The sequence below is a fragment of the Equus asinus genome, chromosome 13 (genome assembly GCF_041296235.1).
Source record: "Equus asinus isolate D_3611 breed Donkey chromosome 13, EquAss-T2T_v2, whole genome shotgun sequence".
Classification (NCBI taxonomy): domain Eukaryota; kingdom Metazoa; phylum Chordata; class Mammalia; order Perissodactyla; family Equidae; genus Equus; species Equus asinus.
The window spans coordinates 47,045,144-47,072,007 of NC_091802.1; the positions used below are offsets into that span (position 1 = coordinate 47,045,144).

General features: G+C 44.0%; 1 protein-coding gene across 10 annotated transcripts in view; it reads right to left on the reverse strand.

The window, feature by feature from the left end:
- TEX2 (testis expressed 2) overlaps nucleotides 1–26,864 on the reverse strand; it is a 103,778-nt gene that overhangs the window by 2,015 nt on the left and 74,899 nt on the right. For 4 of the 10 annotated variants that reach the window (XM_070483459.1, XM_070483461.1, XM_070483462.1 and 1 more), the window contains 6 exons: nucleotides 26,057–26,203; nucleotides 20,863–20,962; nucleotides 11,914–12,046; nucleotides 6,090–6,215; nucleotides 4,420–4,629; nucleotides 2,349–2,469 (listed from right to left, as the gene is read on the reverse strand). In XM_070483459.1, coding sequence (XP_070339560.1) covers nucleotides 2,349–2,469; nucleotides 4,420–4,629; nucleotides 6,090–6,215; nucleotides 11,914–12,046; nucleotides 20,863–20,962; nucleotides 26,057–26,203 — 837 coding nt within the window. The remainder of the gene's footprint in view (nucleotides 1–2,348; nucleotides 2,470–4,419; nucleotides 4,630–6,089; nucleotides 6,216–11,913; nucleotides 12,047–20,862; nucleotides 20,963–26,056; nucleotides 26,204–26,864) is intronic. The other 6 variants (XM_070483463.1, XM_070483464.1, XM_070483466.1 and 3 more) reach the window with 5 other exon arrangements.

Genomic DNA, 26,864 nt, shown 5'->3' on the forward strand with positions numbered 1-26,864 from the left:
TCCATTTAAATCCGAGCAACAAAATGTAAGCTAATCTTTTTTCAAATATATAAAAGAAATCCCACTATAGTGAACACCCAAAGGACCATGAGTGAGTCACAGTAATGATGCTTTGCCGATCGTGTTTATAAACTAATTTTACATGAGTGAATTCTGGCAATGCATTCAATCTTCAGTAATGCCTTCTTAGAAAAGCATAAATAAGGGGCCATCCCCGTGGTCAAGTGGTTGGGTTCGCCGGTTTGGATCCTGCGTGTGGACATGACACCGCTCGTCAAGCCACGCTGAGGTGGCATCCCATGTGCCACAACTGGGAGGACCCACAACTATGTACTGGGGGGATTTGGGAGAAAAAGGAAAAATAAAATCTTTAAAAAGAGCATAAATGAAAACAAAAACAGGTGGCTATGGGAAGATGCAGCAGTTACCCTCTAACTTCCCAATTTACCTCAAAAATACCAGGCACCAATCTCTGCTCCCTCATCCCTTCTTTCACTCCTTGTACCCCAATACCCATAAGGGATGACCCGCTCAAATTCCTAATGTAGGATCTAGGGAAAAGGAAAAATACTGAAGGTGTAAGATTGTTTTTCCTAAGTTCAAAGTACTTTCCTATTTGGTGATAATATTACACTTTCCAGAAACTGTTTTTCAGTTACAGTTAATCTATAACCTTTTTTTTTTTTTTTTTTTTGGCTGAGGAAGATTCCCCCTGAGCTAATATCTGTTGCCAGTCTTCCTCCATTTTATATGTGGGTCACTGCCATAGTATGGCTGACAAGTGGTGTAGCTCCACCCCTGGGATCTAAACCTGCAAACTCAAGCTGCTGAAGCTGAATACACCAAATTTAACCACTAGGCCATGGGGCCAGCCCAATCTATAGCTCTTAATAATAAAAATAAAATTTTTTAAAAGCAATAAACTCAAAATATACCCCTGCAAAAATAATATGGATCTTCAAAAGGTGAAATTCATTACAAAATAAATAAATAGTTTGCTAATCCATAAAACCTTGAAAGACAGCAGTGCCTCAAAAGCTGGCCTGGTGGTACAGTGGTTAAGTTTGTGCACTCCACTTCAGTGGCTGGGAATTTGCTGGTTTGGATCCTGGGTGCGGACCTATACACCACTCATCAAGCCATGGTGAGGTGGTGTCCCACATACAAAATAGAGAAAGATTAGCACAGATGTTAGCTCAGCAACAATCTTCCTCAAGCAAAAAGAGGAAGATTGGCAACAGATGTTAGCTCAGGGCCAATCTTCCTCACCAACAAAAAAAACAGCTGATAAAAATTTGATAGGAATAGCTCATCCCAGGGCCTCAGCGACAACGCTATCACCTTAGTGGCAGAAAACAGGCTTGGAGAATGAGCTCTGGCTTAGTAACCCACCTTTGGGGTTTCTTATGAAGACTACTGAACAGAGTTCTGTGGATGAGTTTCAGGGTTTTTTGTTTTTGTTTTTGTTTTGCTGAGGAAGATTTCCCCTGAGCTAACATCCACTGTTAATCTTCCTCTTTTCATATGTGAGCCACTGCCACAGCATGGCCACTGACAGACAAGTGGTGTAGGTCCAACCCAGGGAACCAAACCCAGACTGCTGAAGTGGAGCGTGCTGAACTTAGCCACTGGCCCTCGGGTTTTTTTTTTTTTTTAAAGATTGGCACCTGAGCTACAACTGTTGCCAATCTTTTTTTGTTTTTTTTCCTTTTTCTCCCCAAATCCCCCCAGTACATAGTTGTATATTTTAGTTGTGTGTCCTTCTAGTTGTGGTATGTGGGGTGCTGCCTCAGCATGGCCTGATGAGTGGTGCCATGTCCACACCCAGGATCCAAACTGGCGAAACCCTGAGCCATTGAAGCGGAACGTGCAAACTTAACCACTCGGCCACGGGACCAGCCTCTCTCAGGGTTTTTTGAGAGCTTGTTTGGAGGTTCTAGCAGAGGAACGCAGCTACTCATATACCCTTGACCAAAGAACAGTCCTCCTCTATTAGGGAAGGTCATCCTCTTGGACCAAGCGTGCAGCTTCAAAAGGGACACACATGGAGCAGTGAGGGAGGAAGGGGACACCCGCCTAGTCAGCCAGATCAGTTGAATCAACCCTGGCGATCAATGGGGTGACAGATGTCTCAGCCAGATCACCCTCACATCCAGAGTTTCAGGGGTTTTTGAAACTACCTAAAATTTTACACCTGTTTGATTATATGTGTACCTTCCTGGGATGAGGGTCCAGAGCTTTCATCAGATTCTCAAAGGAGGATCCTGACCCAAGTGAAGTTCAGCACCTCACTTCTATCCAGAGCTTTTACACTTGGGGTGAAACATCAGATGATACTGCAGGCTTACCTGAAACTCTTGCTCCAGCTTCTTCTCTATCCAATCTGTCACATGAACTAAAGTGACTTCTCTCTCTCCAAGTTTTGGCCGAGCTTTCAGCTCTACATATGGTGGCTTCCGGAAACCGTACCTTTTTGAAGATGACAAGTAATAACCACATTTAGAAGCAAAGAAAGGAAGTAGACAAGTACCAACAGCAAACATTCCTCGTTTACACGGGGCTTTATCACTACACTTAAATGTTGTCTTAGTCTGAAACCCCCTCTAAAAATAATTCAATGCAGAAGGGATGAATTGTGAACTCCCTGTGTCCCTGGACCATGTGTAGGACTGCAATGATTTGAGAAAAGTTCTGACAAACTGGGAAAGCCAGGAAGTGCCACTGGAAAAGTCCGTGACCTAGGCATTGTTTTCTGGTTTCTATTATTCCTAAAATGTCAAGGACTTTTTTTGTTTCTATTTTTATAAAAGTATAATATGTATGTTACAAAACTCAAAATATACAAGTGTATAAAGTAGAAAGTGAAAGACACTGCCTCTCTCTGAATCTCACCCCCAAGACAAGACCACTGAGTGAAGTAGGTCAGTGCTCCCACACTCCTAATATGCTTATGTAAATAGAGAACATTCTATAACCTGCTTTTTCACTGCACACCTTGCCTTTTATGGCTTCCTAGGGGAGACTGTATGCTATCAAACTATATAGAAACTTCAATCTTTCACAGACGAATGTTTTAAAAAATACAATAAAAATGTTAAATTGCTATAAATGTTTCTAAACACTCCCACTATCTATACTTATTTTTGTGGATCAATAACAAATAGTTCAGCATTTAAGCATGCTTTGGATAGCCCTATCCAAGAGGCCTTAAATTTTATCTTTCACTGAACAGTGGCACTTGTAATTGATAAATCTTAAAACTTCGAAGTAAGAGAAGAAATGTATCAACTCTTACTATTAAAAATTTTTTAATTAGGTTGGGAAGACTGTACAGTAAAGTATTAACAGTGGTTATTTTTGGATGGTAAGATTGTAGGCTTTTCCCCCCTTTTTCCCAAATCTCTCAATTTTGTTTTTACAATGAAAATATTACTTTTAAAAAATAAAATCTAAAAAAGTATTTTTAAGTTCTTACTGGCAAACACCAGTGTCATCATCAAATGATTAGTTAATTCAATAATCCTCTTCTGATCGTTCCTACAAACCCTTCTGAACACACCAAGGAAGTGTACTAGCATGTTGGTTTCACTCTATGATAGAAGAGAGCTATCTTTTTCATACATGTAGTTTATGGTACAATGAGGTCTCTTTTGCAATCACTGCATATACTTACGCACATTTTATAGGAGTTGTAATGTCAGTTTTAAATTGAGATTCACATTAGCGATTTTCTTCTGCTGGACCCATGAATAACTTATTTCATGATTTTCAATCCTGCCTTATTCCCCCAGCCCCTGAGTGCCAGGGGCTGGGCATATCTCTGCTTCTAACAAGTTCGACTGGGTTTGCAGGTAGGGTTGAAAACCACTGGTTCATTCAATGACAACTCCTTGGATAGACCTCCTACCACAATTACCAAGGGCACATGCTTCTGCCTCCTTAACATCTAGGTCTGACCCAGAGAAGTCTTCCCTAACTGCCTGGGACTCTGCTGGCTGCATGGTCCCCTTCTGTCAAGTGGGGATAATGATGGCACCCACCTCCACAGGATGCTCTGAAGACTGATGGGAAGAAGCAGTTACCCCCCAGGCCAGGCAGAGAAGAAGAGCTCTACAAATAGCAGCTCTTCTTACTGGTGGAAAGGCTGGCCGTAAAGAGACAGAAACAGCTCATCCCATAAACTTCACCTATTGACCTTAACTCTTCCTAACTTGTGAAGATGAATCTTTTAATGTGAATTAACCATTCACAGAAGAAAGTAGAATTGGATTTACAACTATATTAAGGTTCCAGGGAAAACATTTGAAAGTGCTTCTGCCCAGAAGAAGGTACTTTCCATAATGTCAAGGGTAAGCAGGCTGGGATTTTTATGGTCACACAAGGGGAAACACTTGCTGTCCCTGAGGACCCTCTACGCACCATATCCGGTCAGTCGGGGGAGGTGGAATGTTGACCGCCAAGGTCCCTCTACACTCCTGAACCTCAACAGTCAGCAGCAGGGGTGTGTTGGACACTTCTTCAATCTTCTTTTTAATGAACTCTGTCTCTGTTGCTTTTTGGAAATATTTTGATTTGGTAATTTTATCCACAAACCTCATAATCTTACTTGTTCGATGACCTCCAACATACCTTTAAATGAGGGACACAAAGCGGTGTTAGTACAAACTTTGCTCCTTCACAACCAAAATTTGTGGCTCTTTGTCCCCCTTACTTTAGACCAGAGTTTCTCAACTGTGGCACTCCTGACCTTTGGACTGAGTAATTCTTTGTTGTGGGGGCTATCCTGTGCATTGTAGGATGTTTAGCTGCATCCCTGACCTCAACCTACTAGATGTCAACAGCACACTCTCCCCAGTCATGACAGTAAGAAATGTATCCACACATTGCCAAATATGCCCCCCAGAGGGAGGTGCAAAATAACCCCTAGCTGAGAACTACTGCTTTAGAGAAGGTATAAACATCAGACAGAGCCCGAGTTTTGATAATGGAAAGTCAAAGTTCTCATAGTGCAAATAGTGAAGGCATCTCACCTGTCTCCCTTTATACCCCTCAAATACTGAATATAAGTCCAGTGTCCTACTAGAGACATCTCACCATCTCTATACGGAAAACAAGAAATCATGCTGCATCAACAGGGATACAAAACAGTAACTGACTTTTAGGTGGTGTCATACCAACTTTGAGTGGCAACTACTTCTAAAGAAAAATGCTACATGAAGCTGACATGCCCGCAGGGCAAGAAAGCAAGCTTTTGTATCAGATCGTATCTATCATAAGACTGAGAAGGATAAGAAGAGAAGATATTTGCTTTTAAAAATCCTCCACAGTTTCAGAGTGTCAGGAATAGTATTGTATGTGTGTAGGGAAAAGCAATTGTTCTTAAGAAGGTCAAGCAGGTAGATTTTAAATAATGCACACAAACTTTAGCACCAACTCCTCAAATATCTGGATTCTCTTTTCACCTGTAGTATTTCAAAAGTGAATAGGTTGATATTTTCTTACAAATGCTTCTGAGTCACCTGGCTTCTTTATAATATTAGTTTCTTCAACTCACTTTAAACAATTAAAAGATCCATACAGAGGCTGTTTAAGCACTTTGATCATTCCATAGTCCAAGTCACAGGCAAAGGGAGCCCTAAAAATGAAGTTCATTGATCCAAAAGATCAGCTAAGTGATCCGCGTTTCCAAATTTCACCAGAGAAACCACCTGAATGTTTCAGCTTTGTAGCTCCACAGAAGCAAGTGTGCCCCGACTGAGGGTGGGTAATGCTCTCCACCAAGCACCAGGGGGAAGTGTTGTGCAATTTGTGCTCCTTGTGATAAGCATGCCCTTCAATTCTCTATTATTGACTCCAGTGGCAGGAGAAAGCCATTTTGGTGCGGGACCGTCCTAAGTAAGGAAAGCTATATGGGTCTTTTTGCTCCGGAGCCTGGAATTTAAACAAGCCACTGATTTTTGGGTTATTAATCCCCCAAACCATTCACTCAACATGAAAGAGGAAGGAAGATCATAGAAGAGGAAAAAAGAAAAGCTCTCTCCCCGTTTGCTGCCTGACCCCTGGAGACCCCAGAACCTGGATCCACTCACCCTTCAGCCCCTGGGAGAAGCGGTTTGTCTCCTGTGCTGGGCTCTGGTGCATCATCTTCATCGGAGGAGCCAGCACTGGAGGACTCCTCATCGCTGTCGGCCAAACAGTATGCCCTGGGCCTGCAACTGAACAGGGCAGAGTCACCACCGCAGCCTGCCCATCACCTAGGCTTTGCTTAGAGGTAACACATGCGCCCCACCGCCACCACCGCCACACGACTTCATTCTGCCCAACCCATCCAAAAAAGAAGAGGCCTCGGATTGGCCTGGTAACCCAGGAGACTCTTCAGCGCAAGTCCCCTGGCAGGACCACAGAGGACTTGGGCCCAAAGAATTCAATTGTGCACATGCGTCAGAATGGCAGATGGTAGGAGTGTGATGCGGTCCACACGAATGCAGTGGTTTCATCAACAGTGCAGCAGCAGCCAAGTGGGAGGGTGAATGGAAAGAACAATGCTTGCAAGGGTGAGGTGACAGCTTATGTTGGTGACAGGAGCACCTCTCACTGATGATGGGGATGTTCAGGCAAGTCCCCTGACTCTGGCTGAGTTAAACAACTATGATGCTTTCTGGCTTAGTTACCTCCAAATTAGTTTTCACTTAAGACTCCTGTCTAGTGAAATTGCTTATCTCATCCCACACCTGCCCCAACTCCTGAAGGTCAAAGAAAAAGCCAACAACCACAAGGTACAAATCTCAAGGCACTCTAGGAAGCAAGTGACATAGGAACTTTCTGGAGAAGTACAAATTTAAAAACCATTTTAAAAATACAGTAATAAAAAGCCTCATCAGAGAGCAGAATCCCTCATTAATCTTTTCAGGTTGGATACTGTTTCCAGAGCCATGGGGGCTGCAGGATCACCAGTAGCAATGAGTGAGCAAGGCTCTCCTGTGAAGGGCACTGGGGCTTCTTGGCCAAGCTTTGGCCCCACAAAAGGGAGCTCCCTCCCTGGATGGTGGCTTTGCTTCAGACAGGCAGATGGGCAGGGTCCATCTCTGGGGCTCAGAGACTTAACTGGAACAAGATGAACAAGGGACAACGTAGTCTCTGAACACTATTAAGCAACCAAATGGTCACTAAGCAGAGGCTGGGCCTTGTGTTTTTGACAAGGACATAACTACCAGGGCAGGGGAATGCAGTGGAGCTTAGGGCCCAGCTCCCTGCAAGTGCAATCCCTTGGAGTTTCCCTCTGACACCGTCCTTGGGGCACCAGAAGCAGCCCATTGGGACAATCTTCTCCTGGCCAAAGGGGGCCAAGGACACCGAAGGGCAGAGCACACACGCTGGTGTGGACTTCAAGACTCAGCAGAGGCCCCAGCACTGGGCAGGTGGAGCTGAAATCTCCGCCTCTGAAACAGGAGCCCGGCTGTACGGGCCTCACGAGTCTTCTCCCTGGCAGGACACCCGGATCCTCCTCAACCCTGGCACTGAAACAGTAGAGCCAGCTGCCTCAGCCAACAGGCCTGAGTGTAGTGTTAAAGGGAAACGCCCCCTGCAGACACAAAGCCTCTTGTCCCTGGCCACAGGGACAGCACCTAACTGACTCTTTCTTCCTCCTTCCATCAGAGGCCTGGCTGGTCCAGGAAATGCTTGTGTGTGTTCATGGGTCACAAAGCCACTTCAGAGCTTTCCATGGTTAGGCAGCCCTCACAGAGATCCTCTTTTATTTAAAGTGTACATAGCAAAATATGACTCCCAAGGAAGTCTAAATTGGATCTTGAGATGAGGAAAGTCAGGGGTGTAAATCAGCCAAAAGGCTGCCTCAAGATCTGTGACCACAGTGAAACCTGCTTAGCCACCAAACCCTCCTGTCCCCATGGGTATGTGTCATCTGGCAGCCTCCAGACCTGGGGCAGAAGATGCCAAAGGCTAAGCATTGCAGTGAGCTCTCAGGTTCCTGAATTAATCCTCTGCGGGACAGAGAATGGGACAAATTTTGTGGCTTGAAATTAATAATTTAGACAATGCTGTATCAGTGAAAGCAGATCAGATGACACGAAATTCTGATTTTGACCAAACGTTACCTCTACTCTCTGCATGGGGAGCTATATTATGTGGCATCCAATGCTTACTAATTAAGTACACTGTTTGGCTAATATTCAGTTTTATAACTGAACGTTCATTTTATGATCTCAACTTTACGATGTCAGCAAGAACTTCAGAGAAAGACACACTGCACATCCTTATATAAGATGTGCTAGAACATAATAAGCCTAATTTTTTTAAACACACCTTAGAATTCCAAATGAGTGTGATAACTTTTCAAAGAGACACTTTAAAAGGATTATTTCACTTTTGCTGCCTCTGCTAAAAATCTTTTTGGAACTGTGCTCAGAGTCAGATACATAAGAAAGTGAATTAATTTTATCACTGATACAGTCGTAGACTAAACATTTTATTCCTTGGTCTCATAATCACCATCGCCTCTGAAGGACTTCTAGCAATTTCTCAAAGATCCAATTTACCTACAAAGCCGGATGATTTTGTCACTCAGGATAGTTAAAAAAGAATGTCACAGACTCTGGAGGCAATTCTAAAAAGTAGCTCCGAAACAAAGCTTTAAGTGAAGGATGCATAATTAGATTAAACAGCCCAGTGAGGTGACTGTTGGCTGGGGCCCACACTCATAAGAATGTATCCATTTTCTTTTATTTGAGAGAAGTAAGTCCTATACATCTGCCACAGACACGTGTATACACTCACTCACAGAACTAGACTGAGACACAGTGTGGGCTGCAGGCACTCAGCTCCCAGAACATCAGGGGCCTCAGGGTGAGGTGGTGGTGGTGGTCTGGGGACTAGTGATCCAATACGGAGTCAGAGGGGGCCTCCAAATGAGGACTCGCACAGCCGGCTGAGGCTGCAACGGCAGAGCGAGCACAGGCCACGTGCCTTACAGGAAGTGCTCCACTCCAATGCCACTTTTCATTTAAAGAGCATCCAACATGCAGAACATTTCCCTTACTGACTCACTTTGGTCCTCTTCGGGTCAGTTCCTAAGTTAAGACTGCTCAGCTCACTACCTGAATTACATTTGGAGTACCTTATTGCCCCAAGGTTAACTACAGTCTGTAAAAAGAAGACTAACTGGGAAATAAAAAGACTAAAGGAAAAAGTGTCTGCAAATATAAAGTGTACCCACATTTCAAGGGAAAGGACTTGACTGGAATAAAGCAACATGGATTTCAATTTCTCACTATCACCCTCAGGGTAATAAAGTGAAGTCATGAACAAACTTCCTACCAGTAAGTAGGACTATTCACAGGCTGAGCAGCATCTCCTCAGAGACTCCCCAAGGGCACAATCATTTGCACACTTGAAGGGGACTTTGAACAAGCAGTGAGACAAAGCAGAGGCCCTGCCAGAGCAGGACAGCAGGAAACAAGCCCTTGCAGGGAAGTGAGACCCTGAGATAGGCAGCCACGGGCTAAAGGGAGGGCCTGAAGGAAAAGGGCTGCTGGCCAACTCTGCAGGCAGCTGCTCTTCGGAGAGGTTTACTATTAAGGAACACTTCGATACCAAAGATTACATCCTCAATAACAACTATGTATTATATACTGACTTCTGTCTCTCCTCTGGTATTGAGCCTCAGAGTGACTCCAGATGCTCATGACTGAGGAAGTGAAAAAGTGGATTCTAGTATCACTTCTGGGATTAGGTTCTTAGCTATGGATGGGCTTTCAGAGGTTCCTGATGCTCCTAGAAATTGTGAGCCAAATAGTACATTTGTAGGCATTTTCTGGGAGAAGGATCCAGAGCGCTCAGATTCCCAAAGGGGTCCTTTCTGCAAAAACAAATTAAGGGTCCATTTTTCTAGGCCTTTTCCTCCCAAGTGAACTGCTTTTGGATTGCATTTTTTTCATTGCTTTTAAAACTAAATGACAGCCAATTACACATCAATATATAATTTAACACCCTCACAGGAAGAAGCAAAACATTTTATATCAGACTCTACTGGAAAAAAAATAGTACTTTAGAAATAAATACATTTCAAATTAAATGTAATACCATCATATTCCTACAGCAGAGGATTTTTTTCATGCAGTCTAGAGAAGCACCGCTTGCTCAGAAAACATGTCCATCCTCTGATCAGCCAGAGTTTATGAACCTGAAATTGTGCCAAGAGACCTACATGAATAACAGGGGCCAGGATCTCAGGGACCCGGCTTTGCTGGGGCCCCACATGCTGCCCAAGACTCCCCTTTCCAATGGAGTCCCAGCAGCTCTGTGCTAGCATAGGGCAGTTTCCAGAAAGGGCTCCTTGCACAAATGCTTCTGACAGAAGTTTGCTCTGTCATGCTCTCATTTAGTTAGACCTCATTTTCAAGACTGCTTCTGCCCAAGGTGCTTCATTTTATAGGCAGCTGGTTCTGCAACTGTGTTGTCATGAGGCTGGACCGATGATGCTGAGCTGTGCATGGTGCCAGGGTGGGGGTGTCCAAGGACAGAAGTCGAGTCTGACTAGAGGACTAGAGCAGGACCTCAGCAATTTAAATTGAAGAAGTTTGTACAACTTTCCCTGCCAGGAGAGACTCTTAAAATACTTCTGATCTCAATCTGCTCAGGTCTACAAACTGTTCCTTTACGTCCAAGAAAGTGATGAAAGGACAAGGTTCCTAGTGGTGCCACATGGGACCAAACGAGACTCAGCACTGACAGGGTATGAAACGCTACACGGAGAGTTGAGAAACACCACTCACCAGAAAATACAATCCGCAGATTGCCGAATCCAAACACATTTTAACAAATAGCAGAAAAATGAAAGGAAAATAGCACAGATACAGGTTAGACTGCATCAGCAGGTGAAATTCTCCAATTATTAAAATAGGAACATTTCATTAAGTAACCTGGGTAAATCAGAATAATCTAAGTAAAAGGATATTCTTGAACATATAAGCCAACTCCCTCCATCTGCCATGACCACAAGTATGAACGGAAGCAACAGGTCAGTATCTTAACTAAGCAATAATCTAAGAGTCTGTCTTATATTTAGGCCCTGAGAAGGTAGCTCCTTGTGGTGTCTTCCTATCATCACACTGTTAATTTCATGCAAAGAGCTTAAAGATATGAGAAAGAGACTCCAGTCAGCACTTTTACTTCAGTAAAAACAATTATCCAATTTAAATTTGTAGTCGGAAGCAGTCGTTTTAAAGGTGTGTGGGAATGTAAAAGTTCTAGGCTATCCATTTTAGGCATTTAAGGAAAAAAAATCAAGCTTCATTAATTGGCTCACAAATTTGGAATATTTACTAAATCAGACAAGCTCTGGGCAGCAGATTCAGTATCTTCTATAAAGAGAAAAATTTACTAAGCAAATCAATATTGTATTATTTAGGGAAAATTCGTCTCAAAACACTTTAGGAGCACCCTCTTGGCTACAAAATCAATCGTCTAATTATAAATAATTCTGACTTTGTGATTAAAGCAGATAAACCCCCCAGGGACCTTTGCCTGGCCCATATATTGCTGTTTGTGGCCGCAGGTTGAAGGAAGAACTTTCTAAATGACAGTTCTCTTCAGAGAGCATTTTATTTTGCAGACGAGCCTGCCCTGCTGGTCTGAGTCAGTGATGCTTTCTGGGTAATCGATACTGTGTGCCCCACTGGCAGCACTGAGGCCAAAAGCACTCAGCAGAGGAGGGGACTCACAGTCTGCTGGGGATAAAACTAGGGATCCATTCCCTGAAGCCTTTTGTGGTCCAGAAGCACTTAGGTAAAGGCTCACTCAACATCCGGGACTATTACCCATCAAACTTGCTTCTCAAAGGCTAAGGGAGAGTTCAGTTCCCCAGGGTTGGATTAGTAAATTCATATAGCCCCTTACCCTTCTTTGCCAATTTCTCCAACCTTCAGGGCTTCAACAAGAGGCTCTTTACCTAGTTTGGTCAAATTCATTTTGGTCTCGAGAGTCATCAGAAAGGACCCATTGTAGGACATTTCCAAATCGATCCAGAGTCCTGGAGAAATGGTGAAAAAAACAGAAGGTTCCCCCCCACCGCAAAAAACATGACTATAAATGACAGTATAAAAATTCATATTTTAAAGTATCTAAGAAGGCATCACATTTGAAAGTCTATAGATATATATCACCTGTACTACCAGTGCATACAAGAGGAGATTGTGAAAAGCTAAGCTTCTGGAAATGGTTCACATATTTGGCAAATTGCCAGTATTTCAATATCCATTAAAACAGTCACAGTGAGCTCAGCATACATGCTAGTGCTAGAAGGGTCCTGTCCTCTGGTGTCTTCTCACACTTAGTAAGAAAACACACTCCCAGCAGGAGGAAATGGCACAACCCAGGGCAAAACCAGGTCAATGTTTCCTGATTCCCAGTCAGTTACGAGGCAGAAGAGAGGTACAGAGACTTCAGCACGAGCTGGGCTGTTCTTTAAAGACAGATGTGACAACCACAGTCTCTCTTAAAATTATCTAGTGGTTTTGGGGAGAGGGGCATGGAAAATGGTTCATATTTAGCTTGGAAGGATAAGGATAGTGACAAAAACTTTTAGAACCTTTTTCTTTCTGGAAATTGCCTAGTAATGGAAACAAAAGAATTATATTCGGTCTAGGCTTTTCCAGATAAAGCTGGGTAACCACTTTGGACCTTAGTTTAAAAACCTATTCCTTAGAAAAGATACTAATGTCAGTGAGATAGTATCTAACAGGCTTTTAGCTTTGTGGCATTTCACTGGGATGGCCCACTAGCTGAAGTGGCCACTAACCAGAAGTCTAAAATGCAAACAGGGATCATCTCACAACCTTCTACATGAGGATTCGATGATTCAACAGGTAGGACAGGCTATGCTGTGATTTTTCAGACCCAGACCTCCATAATACCTCATGGACTTTCAATCAAAACGTAATCTTTCAAGGGGGTGTTTAAATGTTAATAAACTTTTATAGATTCTCATAAGACAAATGTCAACATCTAAAAGGAAGCAGAAAAGTAATCTAAAACCAATGTTCACACACAGCAGCATTTTTGAGCAATTACAGTAAATAACCTATCCCCTATCTGGCCACCATCTCAGATAAAAGCTTTGCTGAACCTCAAGAAGCACTAATGGTGTAATTCCTCACCAAAGGCAGAATAATTTCCATCTTATTTTCAACAAATTCTTTTTTTTCATAATTGAAGGTAATTATTTTCCATTAAAGACCTTGTTTAATTAAGTGATATGCAGATCAGTTATGATTGTCTTCTTTGCAGCAACTCACAAAACTGCTTTATTTCTTGCTTACATTAAGCAATTAAAAAACATTAATTAGCTTGCCCTTCAAAGGTATTGTCACTGGAAATAAAGGGAATGTCTGCTTTAATAAAGACATTTAGTCCTTAATCAGTTCCAGTAGAAAGGGGATTGGGGTAGAAGGCTTGCTATTAATAGATTTTAAACTGAAACTAAATAGAACATCAATAGAGAATTTATTGTTGTTTATCTCCAGCTTTATTTAACTTGAGAATCAATAGACAAACTACCTGGTTGCTGTACGTATTCAGACACAATCGTTTCTTTTGAAAATCCTAGTCAGGTTTCCAATAAATATTATTAGTATGTATTGCCTTTGAAGGTTGTCATAGTAAAGGCACCAGAATTTTACTTCCTATAAAGTGGAAGATTTTGTTTGTTTGTCTGTTTTTTAAATGAGGGGACATGGATACAGGCTTAATAAACTGCTGGCCCACGCCCCAGTTATTGGCCCATTCCACCCAATGACATGTGGTCTAGTCTTCCCCCGCCCCCTACTCTCTGCCAGAGGCTGAGGCAGAGAAGAGAGGGAAAAGCACATGGAACCCAGTCACATGGACTGGCGTTGAATTCCACTGGAATTTTCTTGAGCTCTGTGCACCGCCCTCTTCATCTGCACAAGGGAGATGACACTGCTGTGTATAGTCCAGCACCTGGCACATCCTGGCCAGGGCTCTTCCCTTTCTCTGCCATTGCCGGCCCACTTTCTCACTCCTTGCTCCAGCCTAGCGCTGCTGTTGCCATGGCAGACAGGGACCAGACCAGAGGAGGCTGCAGGGCCAAAAGGGAAGAGGCTGCACTGGGCAGCCAGAGAGCTCTGTCCAAGCTGGGGAGGGGAGGAGGCGTGGACATCTGACCGAGCCCCTGCATGGGGAAAGGAGTCTGTTTTTTATATCATTGTATATGTCACCTGAGACATACATACAGGCCTTGCTCAGCCCTGGTTCTCAGTGAAAACAGGAAGGAGTCAAGAATGGTTTGAAACTTTTAAAAACATATAAACTGTAAGTATTCCAATAAATTACTTTAATATGATGGGCTTGCATTCAGATGAGGGTAAGACTATTTTAGCATTAGGTGCAAAGAAAAATTTGCTTCTGTGACTATGATTCAGCAGACAAAAAGCACTGTGAAAACCTTAGAACACACACAACCTGGAGCTGAGACCAAGTGGTTATACAATGGGTGAGGCAGGAAGCTCCTGCCTTGCACTTACTGGAAAGGTTGTCTTCCCATTGGAGATAAATGTAGTAACAACGTGAAGATGGGGACACACACTGTTCCATGAGTGGTGTTTTAACTCTGAGTTGATGCTACTAATATAGATGAATGTAGTTACACAGCTTTTTCTTTTGTGTTCTTGACAAATGTTAAGACTTTCTTGTGAGGCATTTTATTTAAAATGCTGCTTTCTAGGACCATCTGCTCTGGGTAGTGCAAGAACAAAAACCAGAAGCTGAGGAGCAGGACAATGTTTTAAGCCTTTAAATAGGAGTAAGGCAGTTAGTCCTGACAGGTTCTCTGGGAAAGGCATGAACACAAAGAGTCTTGTCTTAGCTCGGGCTGCTCTCACAAAATATCATAAACTAGGTGGCTTACACAACAAACACTTATTTCTCACAGTTCTGCTGGAAGTCCAAGATCAAGGTGCTGGCCAATTCAGTTCCTGGTGAGAGCTCTCTTCTTGGCTTGCAGATGGCCATCTCCTTGCTGTGTCCTCACATGGCGCAGAGAGAGCAAGCTAGCTCTCTTGTCTCTTATAAAGGCACTAATCCCATCATGAGGGCCTCACCCTCATGACCTCATCCAAACCTAATTATCTCCAAAGACCCCACCTCCCAATACCATCACATTGCAGGTTAGGCCTTCAACATATGAATTTAGGGGGGGACACAAACATTTAGTCCATAATAGTCCTCCCACACAGAAGGGGTCCTCATGTTGAGGGGCTTTCCAGTGGTGAAGGGTGGCGCCTGATTACCTATATAACAAGTCCCTATAAAACTGCCACTTTATTCTGCAACAGAGGAAACACAACTGACGATGACAAGCTTCAGTCAGTTTTCACGCAAGGACCTGTGAGGAGCTGAGGTGGCTGTGTTTTCACTCTTCAGCTTCATGAGAGAAGGATCAGTTACCACCCCCACTACTCAGAGGGAGACTGTGACAAGTTACAGCTTACTCTCCCCAAAAATGTTTATTGAGTTCTTAATGCAAGACATCAGAGCTAAAGACACTGAGATGAATCCCTGCCCTCAGGAAGTTTATACTTGAACAGTGAAGCTGGTCTGGGCCACCTGGTGCAGACCAAATGTGATGCCACCAGAGATAATGAACATGCCTTGGTGCGTATCACGAGACAACTAGAACAGAGGCTCTTCTGCCTTCTCCCTGGTATTCTATTTAATAGACCCCATGGCCTCAGGAACAGTCCTGCCATGGCCATATAAATCTAGTAGTTTCACTCAGCAGTTCACTGTTTTCTTACTATTAAAATAACTAAAAGGCACTAGTCTCATTGGAATAGGTTTTGAATTGAAATGGGGCACCTGTGCTCAGGACTTACAAGAACCTAAAGCCTTGCTCACCTGAGCTTGGCCCTCATGTTATCTGCTCCTCCATTTCCCTCTACCTGTATCTATTAATGGCTGATTTTCACCCTGAAAGCCAACATTTGGCATCCGACGAACAAAACTCCTTAAAACGGAACATTTAATGATATATTACCAAGAACAGATGTGTGAGTTATTCAGCTCTTAGAAGGGTGACTGTTTTGTTCCTGACAAACAGACTGGTGCCATATTGCTCCCTCAGATACCACAGAAAGTTAGCATCCCTTGTATTTGGCTGTGCCTTTTAGGACAGATGTCATTTTTAGCTTTGTCTACCTGTAACCGTTCTTAGAAACAGCTCTGACTTTCAAGGTTGGCATAGTCACAAATGAAGAGTCTCCTCTCCTCTACCACCAAGTTCCACAAAAGGGTATTTTTTTTGCCTTCCCATAAAAAGTAGTTTTTCTTTCCACAATACAATCTAGTCAGAGTGTGCGTGCCATTCCTGTCAGCACTGAGCCCTACAGTCTTGCCCTGTCACCATGCTCAGCCCCAAGCAGCTGTTCTCCTAACGTCTGCTCTGGACAAGGGTGTAGTGGGAGGAGCAGGCAGGTCACAGACTGATTTTCGTTCTAGTTTTCTGCAATATTCAGTTGGCAAAGTAACTTCAGTCACAGAACTGGACAAAGGCACCAGGCACTATAGGTTAAGGTCTGGAAGACGAGTTGTAGAAGGTGGATACCACCAGTAAAGACTGAGGGCATCTCTGGAGACAGACAAGGTTCCTATTTCTGTGCAACATGGTAATCTTTCCACAGAATCCGACACCTTCAGTCAAAACTTGGGTTGTTATTTGGGTATCTTGACACCGGGCAAAAATGGTACAGTACTCTGTCCACACTCAGTGACTATCTGCAGACTTAAATACATGCAGCAAGCGTCCTGAAGACTCAGATGAATTAATCTGAACCTGAGGGGTCACAGTTCACATCCTTGGTTCATTCTGACACTGCCACTGATACCCCTGGTCCCAGGAGACAGAACAGCTTTCCCCACCGAGCCCCTTCAGGAAGTTTTTACTAACAACAAAGCTTTGCAAACAGCAGCAGCAAACACTGCTGGCTTACCCCGTGCCACATATGCTCTCTGGGCACTTTACATGTAACATTTCATCTCCACCACAACTGACTAAGGAGACACTACTGCCAACAGCACTTTATGGATGAGGAAACCGAGCGATGAGTGGTTAGGAACTTCCCCAAGGTCTTGCCGCTAGATGGGGAAGGAGCAGGCCCCAAATGTAGGTGGTCTGGCCACAGAGCCAGTGCTCTTGGTGACCCTATGGTACTGGCCTCAAAGCTGTGGAACAGGATGGAAAGGTGAGGCTGCTGGGTGACCTCTGGAAACTCACTCCCACTCTGGGCTCTAGTTTATACATCTAAAACACAGCAGGGTCCAGCTAGGTGATCTCTGATTGCCCTTTCAAGTCTATATAGTCAATCTGTCCAATTCTGTAAAGGTTTGAAAAAGAGCTATACATTCTAAATTAATTTTCATCCATAAGAGAAAAAAGGTTAGGAGAGAATGTACCAAAGTGTATGAAATGTACCAAAAAGGTCGCCCTGGCTGTCTCTGAATGGTGGGATAACGGGCACTATTTTCCTTTTTACCATTTCTAAATATTCTAGCTTTCCCCACAATGAGCATTTGTTGAATGAAGAAGCAAACATTACCCTATCAAAGTTAATAAAACTGGAAGAGCTTGGCTGAGAGGCATGGCCTGGTGGACCCCAGAGGACAGGGCCTGGAAACAGCAGCCCAGGGTGAGGATGAGGGGTGGGGAGGGAGGCCCCTCCAAGGAGGGAGGGTAACAGAGACAGGCCTCTGGGCTCCACCGTGTGGCCTGAAGGAAGTACGTAAACGCATAAACACCCACGGTGAGAGGTGTGTGCAGAGAAGGGAGGGGTCAGAGATAAGGCAGGAGGTGCACAGCTGGTTTCCAAGGGACAGATCTTTTCTATCTCCAGCCACTTGCCATTGGTGGGGAGTGAAGACGTCCTGGGGAAGGTGATCATTTAACCTTATTCACTACACGAGAAACTAGCTGTGTGTCCTGGAACTCGGACAGGCCAACATGGCCAATGTGTAATTTCATTCAGAGGAAATACAGACTTTACTTCCTTTAGTGGCAAGGCCACAAAAGCTGAGGATGGCATTTCACTTTCCATTTATTCTGGTAGGATCTGCCAGCTTTAGGCTGTAGGACAGGTCAACTGGACACCATGGCCACCCTCTGAACTCTCCAAGAGCAGCAGCAGCAGTGAAGGTGACACTAATAATGGTAAAAACAACAATAGCTAGCACTTACACAGCGCTGCCTTGCTCCAGATGTTTTCCAAGTACTTTTCATGTATTAACTCACTTAATCCTCACAACAAGCCTACCAAGTAGGTGCTATGAGTCTTCTCACTTGAGAGAAGAGTTAGCTACAAGGTCTAAAGAACTTGCCCAAGGCCACAGGGCTGGCGCTCAGAACCACCACTCTATGTTGCCTCAAGGAGAGCACCCCCAGGACAGAGTGATCCAACCAGCTCTGGCCCAAATATCCCTCCTGAGCCATGTGCCTCCAACAAACAAGCACAAGTTAGGAAACATTAAAAAAAAAAAAGGGGGGGGGGGCAGAGGGATCCCACAGGAGGTACCTCTCCTTAGAGCTGCTGAGGCTTCAACCTGGGTTGCATTTCCCTGGAAGGTGAGCTCTGCTTTTCAGTCACTTTTAGCAAGTCACTCCTAATTTTAATTTCCTTAAAAGGAAAGTTTCCCTTAGAGCAATGGAATCCAAAACACATATTTCCTTTGTGTTCATTTCTGTCTTACTATAACAGAACTTTGCAGACTTGGAAAAACAGAATTTGATCAAACTTTTAAAACCCACAGGCTTTATGTCTTTATCATTCCTTTCTTTAGTAACATTTCCTCCCTTGTTATACGAGGAGGCAGATCTCTAAAACTTGCCCTGAAAGGGGTTAAAGCCTCAAATGAATTAAAAACCAGCAAAGCTTTGATCTGTATAGTGAAACGTCTTGCTGCAGCTCCTGCTCCGGAAAGAACAGGAAAGAGACTTTAGACTTAAGCGTTTGGTGAATTTCACTCAAAGCCTGACAGAGTTGCCCTGGGAGGCTGCAGAGTTCAAAGCCACAGGGGCACTTCTCAGAGGCTACAATGCCCAGCCGTGGCCTGTTTCACTCTCGTTGGAAATTTCCACTAATTCAACAAAAAAGACAGTCCTGAGATAAGAGACTGCTAACACATTAGAAAATAGAGTATGTACACATATTATTTACTTTCTTTAAGCCTGACTTTCAGGAGGTTTATGATAGCTGATCATTTACCAGCTGGTTACAAGTCAATTCCTAAAGAGGCAAAGAGCAAAGGGCAACCCAGAGCCCGTCGGAGCCAGAGGAAGACAGGCAGCCCCCATATGCCGAAGGGGCAAAGATCCTAGCTACACACTCAACACACAGATAGTGCATCTTTTAAAATTTCACATGTGGTTAAAAGAACCCTAGCTAAACCATCTGCAAATAATCCTTTCTAGTTTTATCTTAGCCAGAAATTAACCAAACCCAGGAGCACTCAGATTTATCAAAGTGTAGACATAGTTAAGTGGTTACAGGCGATCTCACCATGTAGGTATTAGGTGGACTTCTGGATTTGCAAATAATAGTCTGGTCTATCTTTTCTGAAATGGATGTAATGCTGAAAACATGGAAATATGGGCTCACTGTCAGCTGAAATATTGCGAGAGAAACAGCAGCGCTAATTGTAGTGCCAGAAATCAACTCTTTGTATTTATATCAAATGCATACAACACAGAAAATGATTTCACTAAATATGATTCAAGAGCCATATGATATAACCAGACATAGACAAAAGAAGATGCTATCGTCTCTAAATTTTACAAAACATTTACTTCAAAACAAATATCACTCTCTTGAAAAGCTGTAATTATTTTTCCCCTACCTTGCTCCTGAGCCTTTGGAAGAATAATGTAAACCCAGTTCAGGTGGAAAGAGGCTCGTTTAGAAGAGGTCTGATGCCGCCAGGACAGGGAGACTTCTTCCTGCCTGTCACAAACTCATCTAGCCTACCTGGCTCACTCTTCTCAGGAAACTCCCGTGTATTAAATTTTCCATCACGGTTCTTTAAAACCATATACCACAAAATACACATAAACCTTTACATCATAATTTTATCTAAATTCTCTGTACATTCTAATCAACTCTTTTTCCTCCAACCCACAAGGGTAGGTGTAAATAATGTGTCAGTAGCATGTGTTAAAAATCCAATCTGAAAACTTTCTTCCAGCAGAGAGCCTTACTCTCAAAATATTGCTTGACAACATATGTCTTCATTTTTCAAACACTTAATCAGCGCCTACTAGGAGTGGTAAGGAACATAAAGATGTAAAACATGAAGGTCAAAGAATCTGCACCCTGAAGTTGGGGTGAGGGAAAGATGTGAATTCACATGAGGAGAGGCAGCTCCTGGTAAGAGTTCAGGCCTGGGGCAGATGCCCACATGAGGCCCATGATGGTGGGCGGGGCTTAAATCCAGCCCACTACCTTTCACCCTGGCAGGGGTTGCAGCCATCTAGGGCAGGGGCTGTTTTCTAAATTACACAAAAGCTCAGGCACCACTAACTGGCACATGGGTGTCTTTGGACTGGAGAAGGACCTGTAAGGATCCGAGAGACTAGAAGATTAGGAGGAGGAGTCCTGATCTGTTCCCCATCAGTTTAAGGCTATAACTGTTAAGAACAAAAGACAATCAACATGAAATAGTTAAAAAAAATTCCCAGCTCCCTCTAAACACAAAGCGTTGGTATTCAATCTGCAGAGATGGAGCTATTTTAACACTCTAACACTATAAAGGGTCAATTCCTCTCTAGAGATAGTTAAGAGTTACCTTGGTGATCAACGTAAGGCTTGAAGGCCTGAAGGATTTTTGGCACAGCCACTCCCATGTCAAGTTCTGTCAGAGTTAGCTCATTCATAAAGTAGGGGAGCTGGAGAAAAGAAGTAAACAATGAATGAGACGTTAGTAACCTGGTAAATGTTAGAATTCAACATACTCTCAGAAGGAATGATGGTCAAGGTTTGGGGGATACATTTATTTAACCAAAGTTTATCGAGCACCTACCACATGCTAGGCATTGTACTACACACAGGCCGTGGGTAAGTCAGGGAGGGTGCTTGCTCTCCGGAGGTTTATATTGGAGGAGCAGAAACAGACAAATAAGTAGACAAGTACATATTATAACTTCAAAGAGTGATGAGTCCTACAGAGAAAATAAGGTAGATAACGGGTCTCAGGGAGCCTGGGGCATGGGAGGCGGGTTAGCTATTCTGGCTGAGGAGGGCAGCGAAGGCTTCTCTGAGGAGTAGCATTTGCCGAGACCTGACTGTGGAGAATGAGCCAGCCGCACTGGTCAGGTTAGTAACACCAGAGTTGGCTAAAGTGTGGAAAATGGACCTCTCTTAGACTACTAGTGGGGAGTTAAGAAATCGCTACAGAATTTCTGATAGGCAAACTCACAACATGTATTAAAATCCGTAAAAAAAATCACATCCCTTGACCCTGTGCTAGACATTTTCCTCTGCCTCCTTGGATTCCAGTTCCTCACTGTACCCTGACAGGCTGGTCTGAGCTCCTCACTGTACTCCAAGAAGCCAGCCTGCATGAGGCAAATCGATGGTCTCTCTTGCCATCTGGCTTCTGGTTGGGCTTGGCCAATGAGATACATCAATGGCCAGGGGAGCTGGGAGGTACATGGAGAAGAGTATTGTCAGGCATTTGCCCCCTCCCTCTATTCAAGGCCAGAGCTCTCGTCAGACAGGCAGCCCTCTCCACACAGCCATGCTGCCCAGGTTCCGGGAACTGCTTTTGTCCCTCCAGGAAGTGGCAACAGCTCCCCACCCCTGACAGCCCTGGGGTACTGCACTATCCCTTTCTGTTTCTATACAGCGGCCCACATCTTTATAAATCTTTTATTTTTTTTGGAGGAAGATTAGCCCTGAGCTAACATACGCCACCAATCCTCCTCTTTTTGCCAAGGAAGATTGGGCCCTGAGCTAACATCCATGCCCATCTTCCTCTACTTTATATGTGGGATGCCTGCCACAGCATGGCTTGACAAGCAGTACGCAGGTCCACACCCGGGATCCAAACCGGCGACCCCTGGGCCGCCAAAGCAGAATGTGCGAACTTAACCACTGAGCCACCAGGCTGGCCCCTAAATCCTCTCTTTATTAAACTCTCCCCTCAGGTTACTCCATTTGAGTGTGCCATCTGTCTCCTGCTGGGATCCGACTAATACAGCTATCGGTAGAAATTTACTCAAGGGAATAACATGAGAGTGCTGCTATCACACTTAGAAATTCCTACTTCACCTCAAGACTACAGAATTAATTCATCTATGTTTCCTCCACCTAGATTTACTATGTATTTTTTTCAAAAAATCTTTAGTCCATTCCTAATTATAGTATAAGATGTAAATTCGGAATTCAGCTTAATTTTTTTTCCCAATGGCTAGTCAGGTGTCTTAACCTATTGATTGAACAATCAATGCTTTCCCTACTAATCTGTACCACCACCTTTAAACATGTGATTCCCACCACACTGGAGTCTGTGCTGAGCACTCTGTTTTCTGCCAGTATCAAACTGCTTCTATTACTGTTGCTTTACAACACATTTTAAAATCTGACAAGTCCCTTTCCTTTCTTGTCCCCCAGAATTTTCTTATTCTCATGAGCATTTCTCCAGATGAACAAAGAGTACTTCCGTAAAATTTAGAATTAAGAGGTTTTTTCAAAAAAATTAAATATATGCTGAACATTCCCTATGAAACAAGGTAGCATCTGGTCAGGCATGAATTTAATGCCTATTTTGGCTGGAACTCTTCAGCTGTCTTTCTTCAGAGAAACTTAATATGCTTTTAGGACTCACCAGAGAACGTCATCTCTGATGAAGTTTGCAGGGGTGGAGGGGTTAATTTAAAGAAGTTATGATGTTGGTAGTTGCTGTATTTGGAAAACCTTTTTCCAAAGCATCACTGTTATGTGGTGGTTGGCCTTCCAATCAGCCTACAGAACACTACTTGGCCAAGAACTTAGCCAAAATCTTGCCCTTTGCCCCAGTCCTTTTTGTCTATTATTGTCATTCTAATACATGGTGTTTCCGGAGCATGCTGGGTTTCTATGGGAACAGGAGTCCAACACTGAGCCAGGGGAATGAATACAGAGACAGCAGGAACATGATGTCCCTCCTGTGTCCTGCCAACCTCGCATCCCATCCCATCCTGCACCCTGTAGTCTCTGCAAGGGCAGAGAAAGAACGTGAGGCAAGACCTAAGATGAACAAGGGGACTGAAGGAACCCGGGACTGAGAAAGACTTGGCAGGTGTGAGGTGGGCTCTAATTCCCAGTAAGCAGAATGGGGAGGGCAGATCAGCAGGGTCTGGCTTCCTATTTATTCACCTGAGTACCCGACTCCAAGATTCCAGAACATCTCTAACCATCCCTTCTTGTTCAGATCTCTGATTTAAATCAAAACTCTCAATACCAGGCCCTAGAGCAGCCTCCTTCCTAACCTATCTTCCTCTGCAGGAGAAGGCAAGGAAAGGTCACTGTTCCTCCTGCTCTTTTCAAGAGAAACTCTCTTCCCACCCACAGGGCACCACAGTGAGAGAGGAATCCACTGCATGTTCTTTACCCTCCTGAGTGAACCCAAGTGGGGACTGGACACTCAGGTGTATAGGACATTCTCAGGTTGTTGGGTGGTACATCAGAAGCTGTGTGCAATAACAGCAGCATTTGCTGACACAGGGCACAAAAGGCCCATAACTACTGAGGGCCCCAAGGCAGTACTGGAGCAGTCAGCTGAGGCCAAGAGTGTACTTGATGTTGGGGCAGAAACTCAGCTTGTTTTAAACCCATCACTGGGCACTAGTTACACATATAGGACTGCTCTTTCACAACATGACTCATTATCATGTGCAAGGGTGACAATCTGAGACTGCGGGGCAAGGCCAGAAAAGAGTTCTCCATGTGTCAAGCCTTCAACGGAAACCAGCAGACAAGGAGACCTTTGCCACAGGGACAGCTCAGGCTCCTCCAGCCATTCTGGCTCTTGCCTGGCCATTAACCAATACTCACTACTAGATTTAAGGAATAGCTCTTCCCAGGGATATTTGGATATTGGTGATAATAAGAGTTCTTTTGGCTGGGAGTCCTTTGCCAGTGGGGTAGCAGGTTCAGAATTGCGGTAATATCCTGCTGCCTTCCTGTTTATTCGGTTGCCAGGGTCCCCTTTGGTCTGCAGGGCACTTCATGGGCAGCACTCAGGGCAGGGAGGAGGTGCTGAGGCTGGCAATGGAGGGAGTACAGCGTCTGCCTCTGAACTCCCGGTACTGCTGGATCTAGGCTACTTGTTCTCCATCCTAACCTTCTAGCACTTCTGACCTCAAAAAACAAAAGGGAGTTCATGAACTGCAAAAGCTCACATGACAGGCAAAAGGAGAAGATGAAAATAAAACACTTTCCCTCAACCTCCTCTGGAATGAAGGAGCCCACCGTTCTCCACAAAGGGGGCACAGGCTCCATGGGCTTCCAGCTCCAGAAAAAAGCATGGAACACTGCCCTTTCTGAGTTTGTATTGGAATGTGGGTAATGGAGAGCAGTGTCCCGTCTGGAGTTCAGGCATGGCCTGCTTTCTGTTGCACACTGCCCAGACCCATAGCCCTCCTGCTCAGGGGAGGGCCATGAAAGTCTCTGGGAAAAGAAGAGTGCCAGCCCCGCCCGTGTGCCTTGACCCAGGAACTCAAGCCCTCCATCATTTTCCAAAAAGAGGAAGAGGTTAAGTGAGCTCCAGGTTGGCGAAATGATGGCCTCTCATTTCCAAACACAGGAGGGTCATTGCCGCTTCCTGTTCTCCCTATAGACCTGGCTAGCAGAGCAGGTTCAACCTTCAACTCACCTAAAGAACACAAACAGGCTAACCCCTGTCAACAGAGCCCTTCCAAATCCTTGCCCCAGATTCTGTCTTGAAATCCATTCTTTCAGCTTAGGAGGCAGTCTCTCCTCTTCATCAGCGACTAGGAAGGGATGTCACTGGCCTGCAGTTGGCAGTCAGAGCTTACCAGAGCTTGACTGAGCCAGAAAAGGCTCTGTTCATCACCCAAAAGAATCACATCAAATCAAAGCTCCTTCATGCCCACATTTTCCTTCTAATATAATTTTACCTTAGTTCACAGTTTCCTAACCTGGAATCCCTGAACTCTGAAGTCGTGGGCAAAATTCTGTGTCACTGCGCACTTTTCTAGGGAAAAGATTCATAGGTTTCTGCTTCTCAAAGGTATCTATGACCCAAAAAGACCCAATGACTTAAGCTGCTGACCGTGCAACCTCTCAGTAAAGATTTGGGGACCAAAACGTCCTAGTAACCTAAATAAGGTCAAAGGTGATACTAAATGAGTCATTTAGTGGCAATCGTAAGGAATACTTCTGCAATTTAAACTCACTTCCAAGTGCGCCTAGATCAGCACCAGGACTGTTTCTGCAGCAAAGAGAGTGCCCAAAATAAAATACTACCTGGCCAAAAGGAAAGGTCAAACCCAGACACATTTAGAGTGCAATGCTAACTTCCCCAGCTTTGGGAGGGAGCAGGACTTGAAAAAGAGATCTTCAGTAGTCTCATATTTTCCTCAAAGCGTACACTGTGCAGCCTAGATGTCCATGAGGCTGGGTGGGCTCTGGACATACAATTTAAGTTCATTACTAACTTAGATAACAGAATTCTACACGACAAACTAGTGACAAAAGCCCACATTTTCCCAAACCAATTTCTGGATTAGCACCTAAAGTGGATAAGAATAAGGGCAACACAAGGAAAAAAAGTAAACAGGAAGGTTCACTGAGTCCCCAGATGCAGTTAGTCATATGGTCAAGGTCATGGCCCAGATGTGTCATTTGGTAAGAACTTACTACTCTTCTATGTTCCACGCTTTAAACCAAGTTATTTTTCACTGAGGATATAATGGTACAAAACCTCCAGAAATTAAGAAATGTGAAGAATTGGAAGCCTCTTGTGTGGAAAACAATACCTTTATTTTGCTGAGTTTCATTTGAATTTTCTTAGACACCAGATCAGACCAGTATTTCTCTCCTAAGAAGTCCCAAAACATTCTTCCAAGCAAGGCATTCACCCAGGCTTCCTGTTCTTCCTCTTCAGAGGGTGGAGCCTCTGGCAACTGACAAAAGAAAAGAGACCAATATTAGCTAGACAGCAACTGGAGAACAAGACAGGTGCTTATTTTTATAAAGCCACTAAAGTTTCCTCCCTATAGAGATGAGAGACCATGTGAGTGGTATGTCTTTCCTATAAATCGTAAGTCCCACATTATGTCAGTGAATAGAAAAAGGGAGAAACAAAAGCCACCATCACAGATAAAAACTCTTCTTTGTCTATTTTCTTTTTCTACCAGTCTTCCTGTGAACCAGCTAATATTTCATACAATTAGCTCAGCCAAATTGCTCTGCCCCCCAAATTAGCTTGGTACCAACATTCTCAATCAATGACATATCTGATCAAATGTCTGCCTATCTTTCTTCCAGCTAAGGCTCCCTGGACATGTAAATTGTCAGCCTGGTCCTTACCAGGCAGCCCCAAAGGTTCCCAATGCCCAGGACTCTTACATTCAGCCTGGTTCTAGTGAGCTCACAATTCTCTTGGGCAAAAGTCAAGGAGTACTTAAAAACACTGATGCCTGAATCCTACACCCAGAGATACTAATTTAAGTGGGTATTAAGATTTTTAGAAGCTCTCTCACTGATGTAATGAACAGGTGAGGTTAGGACCACAACCCTGGATTAGAGAGAGCCACTTGAAGGAATTTTGTGCAACTCCTACAA